This window comes from Lissotriton vulgaris, chromosome 1_1 (assembly GCF_964263255.1).
Source record: "Lissotriton vulgaris chromosome 1_1, aLisVul1.2, whole genome shotgun sequence".
NCBI lineage: Eukaryota > Metazoa > Chordata > Amphibia > Caudata > Salamandridae > Lissotriton > Lissotriton vulgaris.
In genome coordinates, this window is record NC_141685.1 from 2,047,127,290 (window position 1) to 2,047,139,754 (window position 12,465).

A 12,465-nucleotide genomic window follows, 5' to 3' on the forward strand; every position below is an offset into this window, starting at 1 on the left:
CTTGATGCATCACCGGTTTGACTAATCGTGTGTCTATAGGAAAAATCATTGATACATAAAGCCCTGTCTAAATTGGACCATTCAGCAAAAATCAAAGTTTGAAATAAAGGTCCATTTGCTAGCTAATCATTCCATTTTTTGATGACTCTCCCAGACATTACTCTAGCTGCCTGAAATTTGGGATTTCGTAATAAGGTGTTAGGGTACATTTTAGTAACTGCTACCAGAGCGATGCTTTGAATATTATAAGAAATACCTTTACATGAACAACTACTATAGGAGTTTGTTTTTAAAAATGTAAAGGTTTCAAAAGTTTGGTGTGAGCATCTTCCACCAATGACTGACGCACACAAAACTTGTCAATGGCTTTTTTTAACCACAATCATAACAGTTCATACAGATCTATAGAGTCCACCATCGGGTTGACGGTGAGATCTTAATTTGAAGGATGGAGTAAGGGTAAGATAACGGATGTAATTGCCTCTGCCCCCTGTCTGCTTTTAATCCCTCCACCAAATGCTAATTTGGGCCCTGAGTATTTTATTTACCAACAGCACTGTGACATTTTAACCTCTTAAGTGCTGCGCCTATACCAGCGGCCGGCGGCACCACTACCTCGGGAGTGCTGCCGTCGGCCGTTGGACGTTTCAGCTGCACCTGCGCAATGGAACGTTCAGCACTGGAGCTGACCATAGTCAGATCTTTGAGCAAAGCTAAAAATACAAATTACACAAAACAGTACTAATCAATATTTAACACCTTAGCTGCTTTGGGCCCTGAGTATTTTATTTACCAACAGCACTGTGACATTTTAACCTCTTAAGTGCTGCGCCTATACCAGCGGCACCACTACCTCGGGAGTGCTGCCGTCGGCCGTTGGACGTTTCAGCTGCACCTGCGCAATGGAACGTTCAGCACTGGAGCTCCAGTGCTGAACGTTCCATTGCGCAGGTGCAGCTGAAACGTCCAACGGCCGACGGCAGCACTCCCGAGGTAGTGGTGCCGCCGGCCGCTGGTATAGGCGCAGCACTTAAGAGGTTAAAATGTCACAGTGCTTTTGGTAAATAAAATACTCAGGGCCTAAAGCAGCTAAGGTGTTAAATATTGATTAGTACTGTTTTGTGTAATTTGTATTTTTAGCTTTGCTCAAAGATCTGACTATGGTCAACTCAATCAAATAAGCTAGATTACATATACACGTTTGGGTATCCAGAGTATCAACAGCGTACACCCTTACCAGGTAGGAATACTTTTCACAGCAATTATATCAATCGTCTGAGTTTAATCAGTAGTAAGTGCTTAGGTTGAAGGGAGAACATATGTACCCTTTGTCTCCAAATAGGAACCATTCCTGTATATAATATGAGCTGATTTTCACACAATACTATAATCGTTATAGTACTTAAATAAAATTATTTTCACAAAGTCATTTTGACAGATCTTTCTATTACAGACTTATTTTGCCATAAAACGTGTTCAATCCTGGTGTACTCGTGGATGATGATCTCATGATTTAGACATGCACAAGACTAGAGTTAGAGGGTCCTTGTGCTAAAAATCAAAGTGGTGAATATTAATCCCTATTACAAAATGCTTGATTAACAGTCTTGGGGTATGAAATACATTAGCTGAAGTGCCTGCAGAAAAGCACACACATTTCTGCCTGTAAAAAGTCTGTGCTAGCAAGAGGGATAAATACTTTTTTTTTCCCCAAGATCCTTACTCTGAATTTGTCATGGTATATCTGAAATGATATCCTTGACAGTTTCTTCAAATGAATGTGCAGGATTTTGAGTTCTGTTGTAAAGTGTTCCCAAGTGTATCGCAACTTGGATCACTTCGTGCGTGGTAGTTAAGCAGCCATGTAAATCAGTAACTAGAACGAGAAACAGAAGCAACCCTTTGGTGAATCTAACACATTTTATCTGAGGTGATACAAGGTGACAGTACAGTTATGAAAGGCTGTTAGAGAGGATACGAAAATCAAAGCCTGTGCTCTCCCTGAAGGACTACTATGAAGTCTAATACGGCTTTTATTAAGGCATTCTGTTGTTTTTGATTTAGCTGCGGTACATTGCGGATTCATATTTATTGACAAGGATTTTTGTTGGCAATGGACAAGGAAGTTATTTATTTCTGTGGTGAAAGCTCCAGTGAAGGCATGGAGATCACCGCAGGGCATGGAGTGATCTTGTATTTTGGCCAGCCATGTGGGCACCAGAAAATTAATGTTGAACTAGTTCAAAGAACATGTGCCTCTATGACCATCCATGCTTTTATACAGCTGCAAAATGCCTAAATGTGAGAGAATTGCCATATCAAAAAGCTCTTTCTTTAGCTGTCATCATTTGCAGTACAGTATTTATATCAAATCAAGTGATTCAGTTCTAACAACTTTATTTCGATTCCAAGCAGGAGTCATAAAAGTATACATGCATAGTAAAGAAATGTTTAAAACAACATTCACAGTTAATATCTACAGTTAAAACAAGATATGTTAAAAAACATTAGTCCGATAGGAAGAAATTCATCACTGGGCTCATTTCATTGACAATAAAATTTCCCCTTAACTAATATCCTATTCCATTTTTATATTTAATATCGGTTTCTAATCATAAGGGCCGATCTAATAAAATTCAGCACTGCATTACAAATGGGAGGGGTTGACAAAGATAACAAGTGCTCATAACACTCTCTATAACAACGGGATCCAAAGGAGATCAACACTGGTCTAATAAATCTGCTTCTGGGAACTTTATACAAAGCACAGAAAAGGATTAGATGCACAGTGGTCTGGGTAACTATATTATTACAGGGACATGGCGGTAGGTTCTTACACCAACCACCTTGTTTTGGAAAGGCAAAAAGAAAATGTAAAATATTAAGACGAAAACGTGTTAAATAAAAACGCCATTGTGTGTGAATAATATAAGTTTGATAAAGTGGCCTTTGTAGTTTACCCCTTACATACATTGCATGCTTGCTGCGAGTTAAAGTGCCCAAGGTATTGCGAAAAGCAATTTTGGTCTTTGTTTTTGAATCCTTGCCTATTAACCCCGGGTAATCGAAATATCACTTAAACCAATCTTATAAAAGTTATCCTTTACATATTGAATCCAAGGTATCTCCCTAGTGTGGTCCAACTTGAGGCAATCCTGTAAGATTTCATGGGTCAATTTTAATTTTTCAGATTGCCAAACTTTAATCCATAGCAATAAGGGGGCCAGATGTATAATATCACTAAGAAACTCCATGCCCACCTCCGCATGGCAAAAGGCGTTTGAAGTGCCTGTCGAAACTGCTAGGAGACGTTTAATAAATGTATTTTCCTGCAGCTGCAGTGTTTCACAATTATGTGTGCCCCACACGCCAGCACCATAAGTTGCTACCGAGACACATTTGGCGTTATATAAAGCTAAAAATGTGGGTATTAATTTTTGACCTAATTTACTCGCAAAGCGGAAAAGGCCCTCCACTATATTTGATACTTTTTGGGCCCGCAATGCAATTAATGGTTCCCAATTCATTTTTTTGTTAAAAAGGTTTCCCAAATAATTAAAATAGTCCACTTTCAGTATGATGCAGTCCTTAACCCTATAGGTACGTGTTTTTGCATTTTTAGGACCGCAGGTCATGGCGAAGGATTTAGTGAAATTAACTTTTAAATCCAAGTCCCCCATAAATAAATCAAAAGCATCCAGACAAAGCTGCATGCCATTTGCAGTAAGAGTCATTAAAACCGTATCATCCGCATATGACAGCATAGGGATCCTTCTATCATTTGCCTTTGGAAAATCAGCCCCACAGTGCAACTTAAAAAACATTTCTAGGCCATTCGTGCAAACTAAAAACATAAAGGGAGCTAAAATACATCCTTGTGTGTGGGCTATAGAGCATTACAGGAACTATATTTGGGGAACAAAGTTTATTTTAAGGACGGATCACAAGCCATTAGTGAATATACTTTCACCTGGTGGTGGTTGGAATTCCACCGCAAGAATCGCTAGATTGACTTCTAGGTTACAAGAATATTGTTTCATAACGGAATATGTTACTGGTAAAAAGAATGTCACAGCTGACTTTCTGTCACGTCATCCATGTGAAGCACATTTGAAGGATAAAGATGATGATGTGGATGTTGTCACTACTATCCAAGATGTTGTTGTTGGTGCTTTTTCCAGTATATCAGAAGAAACTTGGAAAAAAAGTGAGGAGAATGATGCTTTGTGGCAATTACTTAAGAAATTTATGGTGGAAGATTGGCCACAAAAGTATTTTGTTCCAGAAGACATTATGCCTTTGTTTAAGGTTTCAGAGGAATTGAAGTTAGATGGTGATTTTATCTATAAGGATAGAAAGTGTGTTCCACCTTTGGGTGTGAGAGAGAGATAATTCTTGAAATGGCTCTCATCAAGGGATGTTGGAGATGAAATGATTAATTAGAGGTTATTTTTGATGGCCAGGTATGGATCGCATGGCGGATCGTCTGGTTAGAGACTGTGTTGTTTGTAATGCAAGTGATAAAGTGCTGAAACTTAATCTCCCAACTCTTAAATCTGTTGAGTGGCCACAAGAACCTTGGAAGAAATTGGCGTTTGACATTTCTGGTCCTTTCCTAAATTTACCATTAGATTCTCGGTATGCTTTAGTGGACTTTCATTCCAAATGGCCGGAGGTTCAGATGGTTTCCATGGCCACCACTAATAAAGTGCTAGAGTTTTTTAAGGAAATGTTTTCAAGGGAGGGTTCTCCTGCCATTATAGTCACAGATAATGGCGTGCAACTGACTTCCAAGGAAATGGAGGAATTTCTCAAAGCTCAAGGCATTAGTCATGTTACCACGTCATTGTATGCGCCTCATGAAAATGGTTAGGTGGAACATGTTATAGGGTTTTGAAGGGTTACATAACTGAGGTCACAAAGGAAGGAGAGGATTGGAAAAATGTGTTAAGGGAGAGATTGTGGATGTATAGCATTCCAAAACATTCCACCACTGAAGTTAGCTCTTTTCGATTGTTGAAGGGCAGAGATCCTGCTTCTAAAATATGTCCGTGGTGGCTTAAAGAAAAGTCTGGTGATAACATGTACAATGAGTGGAGTAGTCAAGAGACTGGGTTAAGAGTGAAGGAATAACAAAGGGAATGTAAAGTTTGGTATGACAAGAAGTGGAAAGTTTAACAACATAATTTTAGAGTTGGTGAATGGGTAAAAATTAAAAAACCTGGTTTGGTAAGCAAGTGTGTGAGCAAGTTCTATAAACCCGTCAAATTACCAGAGTTTTCAGGAATTCTGTCATAACGCAAGATGGCAAAGTTTGGAATGTCAGGCATGTTCCTAGGTGTCCTGGAAGTTTCAAGAGTATTTGGATTTCAAACACTGATAATGTTATGATTCCAAATCCTCATGTAAACAATCCTGACTTATTACAGGATTGCAATTCCACTGATGTACAATATGATTCTGTGGCTAATAGATTCAAAGACTCCACACGTTCAAGGAGCTTACCTGCATAATAGTTAGATTATGTTAGATTGTGTTTATGCTTAAGTTTCATTTGTCTTGTTTTTTTTAAAGTTTTTATTTCTATTTTACATAAGGGAGATGTGTTACATTGCCAACAGGTTCATTCACAAGTGTTTTTATTTATTCAGTGTTCCAGTTCCTTTGGAACTCTGCCATAGAATGTTTAACTCCCTGGTAATCAGTTGCGCTGGCTCTTTGGAGATGTACAGTCTTGTTGCTGTGCTGCTAATCTTATACATTAAATTAATTTAATATAATTTGACTATTAAGTTCTTTTACCACCATACATGATCCGTGATAAGCGTGGGTTCTGTACAGAACATATGTATGTGGCAAAGTCAGAATTCTGGAACTCTATGTTTCCTTGGTCCATGGCATGAAGTCGGAAGCTTAACTAGTCCTTGGAAATTGGTAAGGAAAAGGCAAAAATGGGTGGAACGCCATAGGAAGGTAAAAGTTTGAAAGGATAGCGTGAAATGGACCTAAAACCTTTTCTCATACTAGAGAATTAAAGGAAAGTTCTTGGTAGGTTCATCCATACAAAAAGCAAACACCAGCAAATTTTATTTTCCTTAAATACAAAAAGAAATGTATTGAATTCATCAATCCTGGAAAAGGCCTTTTTTGATTTGTTTTTTTCTTACCTTCACAACTTATATAAATACGTTAAGTCAGCCTCTTGAAAGAAAAATCACTTCTTTGTGGTAAACAGATTATACTATACACCACAGAAGATTGCTAGGTTTGCTCCAAATTCAGTTCTGAAGTGCCCGAGGTGTGTTCTGAGGGAGGCCGACGACTTACATATGTTTTTTGAATGTGTACACCTAAAGGTCTTCTGGGAGAATGTTGAGAGGGCATTGGAGGGAATTTTTAAAGTTAAAATCAGTCTTACCTTGTCTTTAGTTGTATTTGGTATTGAAAATAATCCTACAAATCAACTCTCTAATAAATCAACTGAGTTACTCCTCTGCTTGATATTATCGGCCCGTAGAGAGATTTGCAGGTTTTGTAAAGACCCTGAGCCTCCGCTATATGAGATCTGGCTGAGAGCAGTATTGGGTTTGGCAAGACTGGACCAAGGGGAGGGGAACATCTGGGTACCTTTAACTAGCTGGGGTGCAGAAAAGAGGCTGCTTTAAATTCCCTATGGTACAATGATTACACCAAGCCTCGTACGAAGAAGCTAGCCTGGTCGGCCTAACAGCAATGCAAGAGCATGGATCCAGGGTGCCTGGCTTGGAAGTTGATCCTTATGCAAAATGGCAGTCGCTTAAGGTGAAATGAGGACAAAAAAAACCACAAAAAAAAAGTAAAAACAAAAAACAAAAAGAAATGAATCACTGTGAGAAGTTTTAATGATATGACGCTCAAAATAATCACGTGCTTTATAGTTTATTCTATTTGTTCATAAAATCAGCTGACACTTTAACAAAGCGCGAAAACATGATGGTTAAAGATGAATCAATTTGTGGCATGACAGTATCTGGTTGAGGTTATAGTTCTTTCATTGTGATCTGCCCTGCCCTATCTCTCCACATACAGAGTGGATATCAGGTTTATGCATCTACCACAAAAAGAATTTAAGCGGATATCCAAAGCAAGATTTTCTAACTTTGTGAAGCATGTGTATCGGAATAAAATCTTTTTTTTCCTATCTTTCCTAGATCATAGCAATGAAAGATGGAACTGTGCTGAGGGAGGGAACACTCAAAGACATTCAGAACAAAGACAACGAACTCTACGAGCACTGGAAAACTCTAATGAACCGCCAGGACCAGGAGCTGGAAAAGGTAACACAATATCACTTGCTCCTATGAACTGCAGAGGGTGAATAGACCAAGAGACAGGGCGAGGGAGGAGAGAGAAAGAGAAGGTGTTGGAGTAATAAGGCAAAAGGGGAGTGAGGGGGATAATGATTCAAGTGTATGAAGTGATAGGTTTCTAATACAGACAGCTAATTTACTAAATTCTCTCCTGACTTAACACTACCTCATTCTTTTGCTTGCAAGACTGTCTCCAGTCATTGCAGCTTTAGAAAATCATACCACAAGGGCGGATGTGTGAAGGTGCCCTAAGCAAAGTGACAAGTTTTGTACCATTTCATTTGGAGAGTGGATTTTATCATTTGGAGGTACAGTGAGACTTTAACCACTTTTGCAATTTCATTGCACGTCGCTGAATGAAAATATATTTTGTACTCTGCCCTTGCTCTTTCAACACAATGATACAATGAGCCTTTTCAATGCGGGAGGTGTCAAATATATTTTGGTGTCAAATATATATGGTAATGAAACCTATAAATCATGCACAAATTATATTCTGTGTCAGATTTCAAAATGACAATACTTCAAGATTCTTTACCCAAGCATGGTTGTTTCTAAAATCAGCATAACGCTTATTTTATTATGTTGCTACCATAATTTCACAATTAAAATTGCAAGAATAATAATAAAAAATGATAAAAAAAGTCTATTTTGCTCAAGAACAAAATAGTTAGAAACACAGAATACATCATAAAATATCTTTTCATCAAATATTCTAATGCCAAATCAAGCCTGATTGATTCATATTTCAAAATCTGTCTTCTAAAAAACAATTGCATCTCTTACAAAGGGGGAACATTCTGTCACAGTCTCTCAGTCGAATTGGAGTAAATATTAGCAAGAATGGGCCTGAGGTACTTTCATCGAGTCCCATCTCAGACACCATTTTTGCACAGTTTCCGCGATGTGACCCGACGATATGTTTGCACTGCAATGAATGAACTAAAACATTGCAGCATAGAGAACCCCCTCTATAGGCCATGCTGATATTCTGCCCCATGCATGTTAATGGGCAGGATTACATCTAGGAATGGATGTAGTGATGGAGTTCTGAAAGGGACACCAGTCCCCATCACTCCATTGTCATTTAATAAAATGCTGTCCCATGCTTTAATGAGACAGAAACCAAAGAAGAAAACTGGCATAGTGCCAAAGGATGTAAGGAGAAGAAAAGGAACACTGCAAAGGGTCAGAGCTATATGAGTCCAGCACCAAATGTCGCTTTTAGTAAAGGCCTGCCAGATCTACACTACATCCCTGTGCGTTGGGACTGAGATGTGACACACATACATCTCACAAACGGCGATTTAAGAAATCACAACTATCGAAAAAACAAGAATGACCCGCAACCGTTTACAGCAAATTGTATCAAATGGAAAAGTACTAGTGCATCATATCACTAGTACTTTTAGGCGGCAGGATAATTGTGTAATCTTTTAAAGGAACAAAGTGCATCTGAATAAAAGGAATAAACTAACAACCATCAAATATTGAGACCATTTGTTCATCTGAGAAGCTGCCCAATGATATATTGTGTTCCTTTGCTGTGATATGATGCAGTAGTACTTTACATTGGATATAGATTGTTGTAACCGGGTGAGGGGACATTTGGAGAAGCATGGAACAGTCTTCTGAATCAATATGTGCTCACCTAAACATACAGACCACATTCATAAGTGGAAGGTACCAAACACGAACAGCTTTCACATTGCAAATAGATACCACTCTCTTTAGGTTTCAGTATTCAATCAATAGTTTACAACCATGATTGCAGTCACAAACCATTGATACATAACCTTATGAACCACACTAAAGGGGACATCCCCCTTTCATGCCCCCTGTTCCTTGGCAATTGCTAGGAGCCCAGTATGACAATTGAATATCACAATCCCATTTGTTACCTGTGACATACCTTTAGGGCACTGCAATTGGCCATTTTTTATTTGCAAACCCCATACTTTACATACTACAACCTATGGAAGTGCAACTTCATTAAGTACATTATGCCAATAATCTTTTAAAAGGTATCCTAACAGTCATTCATTCAGTCTGCCAGATACCACTATCATCTGCTGAATGTAAATTATTACAGAACGAAGATCATTTTTCTTATTTTTTAAAATGTCTCCATAGCAGTTAATCATAGGTCAGGGGATGTGACCTGACCTGCAAACTTTGGAACTGGGGAACCTGTTTTGAGTCCCGACGTTGATATGGTGTTCCCTCTGAATATTGACGATACACAATATCGAGGAAGGAATGTTGAAAATAAAATATCAACAGGTAAGTAAGTTTAGATTCGCTATACCAAACTCCCATCTATGTACCTACGCAGTACATATATCTTCAAGGTATGTAGACTGGGAGTTAGGAATAGTAAATCTTTACTTCTCTATGTGCACTTGTGTCCCAAGATATTCTTGAACCACAATACTGTTGGTGTCAACAATATTCAATAGTACAATTGTCCTCAGCTCAACATTCTGTGATTCAGGGCAAGTCAATCAGACTTTGTGTAATGTAATCTGGTGTTGATGTAAAGTTAGGCCAAGTTCGTTCTAAATAAAACCGCAAAAATAAAACAATTAGGACCAACATTAGGAAGCTCAAGAGTGTTTCAAGTTCTTTGGAGGAACACTGTGCTGAAGTTTCTTCCTGTTCATACATAATTTTATTATAGATTTATGCTTTAGTTTAATGCGTTTATTTTGCCACTACATCCTTCGCGTACCACAAAAGTGAATTTTTACTGGCTACGATAATCATCTTGAAAGTAACAATATTAAGCAAGCACCCCGTATTTTAAATGATTACTGGAAAAACTAAACAGTTTCTTCTTCAAACTCCACCTCAGAGACTAGATTGCCCTATATGTCCTAAATAAATGAATATAAAATCTTCGAGAAAGAAAGACTAAGATAAAACTTTTGGTACAAGTTGAGAAATTATAATGTATTTGCGTAATATAAATGATTTGTACTCATGGCTATATATAAATCTCTCTCCCATGTGCCTTACTATAAAATACTATAAATAATAAAAAATAAACAACCATCTGCAATGCATAGGTCTCGCATTTATGCGAGTTTAACCCCTTCGCTGCTTTTGTCGGCCAACGACCGTCGTGAGCACTACCTCTGTAGTGCTGTGAATGTCCATTGGTCGATGCGGCCCGCCCACTCCGCTAAACCGCCGCAACGCGGCGGAATTGCCGCCACGGTTAAGTGGTTAAGCCATGGCATTGTAAATGACAATTACTTTTATTTATGTTTTGGTTTTTAAAACATAAATAAAATACAAGTCATTTACAATGCCAATAGCTTAAACTCTCTCAAAGACTTATGCAATGCAAATGCTTTTTCTTTATTATCTCATGAGAGCTCCTTCGAATACGCAAGTTCACGATTCACAAATTGTGTTTGATTTAAGAGTATAATGTTGCTCTCTTTGTTTATGATAGCCTAGACTACATACAGAGTATGTATCACAACTGACTTGCCTCTTGTGGCCAGGAGCCTATGCCCTTCTTTTCACTAAAACGATTGTGGGTAGAATTTCAAAAAGCCGAAACAAAGAAACGCCTGGCCCTAACGGACTTCCTCAATAGTATACAAGCAGGACGAAACCTATTGGGCTGGAGCATAACTACCAGTCTTTAACAATATTTTGGAAGCCGGAAGAATCCCAGATTCTTGGAAAGGATTGATCATCTCACCTATACACAAGAAAGGTAGCAAGAACGAACCAAAGAACTATAGACCCATAGCGCTAATTAACATTGAGGCCAAATTTTATTCCAGCGTACTACCCGCTGAACTAATCAAGTGGGCAGGGGAAAATGATCTAATCTCAATCAACCAAACAGGTTTTCAGAAAAACCTGGGAACTGTTACAAACATTCTTGCTCTCTCACTTTTAATTGATGCCACAAAAGCAATTAACAAACCATTATTTTTTTGTTTTGTCGACTACATAGCAGCTTTTGATGGCGTTAACAGAGGGAAATTGTGGGTTAATCTAGCTGGATGGAAAATAGCTCCATCCCTTCTGAACCAGTTAATCGAGCTCCAATCCAAGATGAGGGTCCAAAGTAAGATGGACACCGGCGACAGTCTGTTGAGGAGGTTTCCGACCACTAAGGGGTGAGAACAGGGATGTGTCCTTGCCTCAACCCTGTTTAACCTTTTTGTATCAGACCTCTCAAGGGAACTGGATAATAGTCATCACCACGCCCCGAATTCGGGTGGCCTGTCACTTTCAAACGTACTATACGCCAATGACTTGATACTGATCAGCCAAACCCCAGTTGGCCAGCAGCATTTGATAAATGTCATGAGCTACTTCGCCATAAAGAAGGAATTACGCATAAACCATGAGAAGTCCAAAGTAATGGTCTTTAACCAACGAAGTACCAAGAATGATGTCGGCTGGGGGGCAGACAACTGGAGACGGTTAAAAGTTACAAATATTTGAGAATTATCTTTGACAGCATGGGAACGTATCACCAACAAAAAGTGTCTATTCAAGGAAGAGGAACCATTCTGGTTTTTGTGCTAAAAGACATCAAGCACAAAATAACTGTCCCCAACCTTATCACTCTACTGGATGTACTCCGGGCAAAGCTTCTACCTACAATCACGTATGTCAGCGGGAATGACGAGGGAATGACGAAACTCTGGATAAAGTGGTCTCCAAAGCTGCTAGAATAATATTCAAACTCCCACAATACACTTCTCCAGCACAAAGAAGGATGGAGCGTGGCTTCCAAAAGCAGCAAATAGCAAGGAAGGGTGTTTACGCCAAATGCTGGTACATATTAACCTCATGCACGCTAGCGGAATTCCGCTCGCACGCTGAGATTTTTCAAAACGCATGTTACGTGACGAGCTGGGCTCGTCATCAGCGTGCGAGGAGGCTACGCCATGACGAGCCCAGCTCGTCATCAGCGTGGAAGGGGATAAAGAGTGCAAGTCTGGTTTTTAAACTCATACTTGTGGAAAGAGATGACTAGGAAAAATAACTGCCCGCTATGGTTCATCTTCAGTCAGGAATAAGACTGCTCGCTTTACAAGATTTTTGGAAATCCAGTCTTCCTTACAACAGTTTTAAAGCCTTG

At 39.0% G+C, this 12,465-nt stretch overlaps 1 protein-coding gene across 4 annotated transcripts in view; it reads left to right on the forward strand.

Moving 5' to 3' along the window:
* ABCC9 (ATP binding cassette subfamily C member 9) overlaps positions 1 to 12,465 on the forward strand; it is a 915,119-nt gene that overhangs the window by 354,132 nt on the left and 548,522 nt on the right. For all 4 annotated transcript variants that reach the window (XM_086920457.1, XM_086920444.1, XM_086920437.1 and 1 more), the window contains one exon: positions 7,191 to 7,316. In XM_086920457.1, coding sequence (XP_086776583.1) covers positions 7,191 to 7,316 — 126 coding nt within the window. The remainder of the gene's footprint in view (positions 1 to 7,190; positions 7,317 to 12,465) is intronic.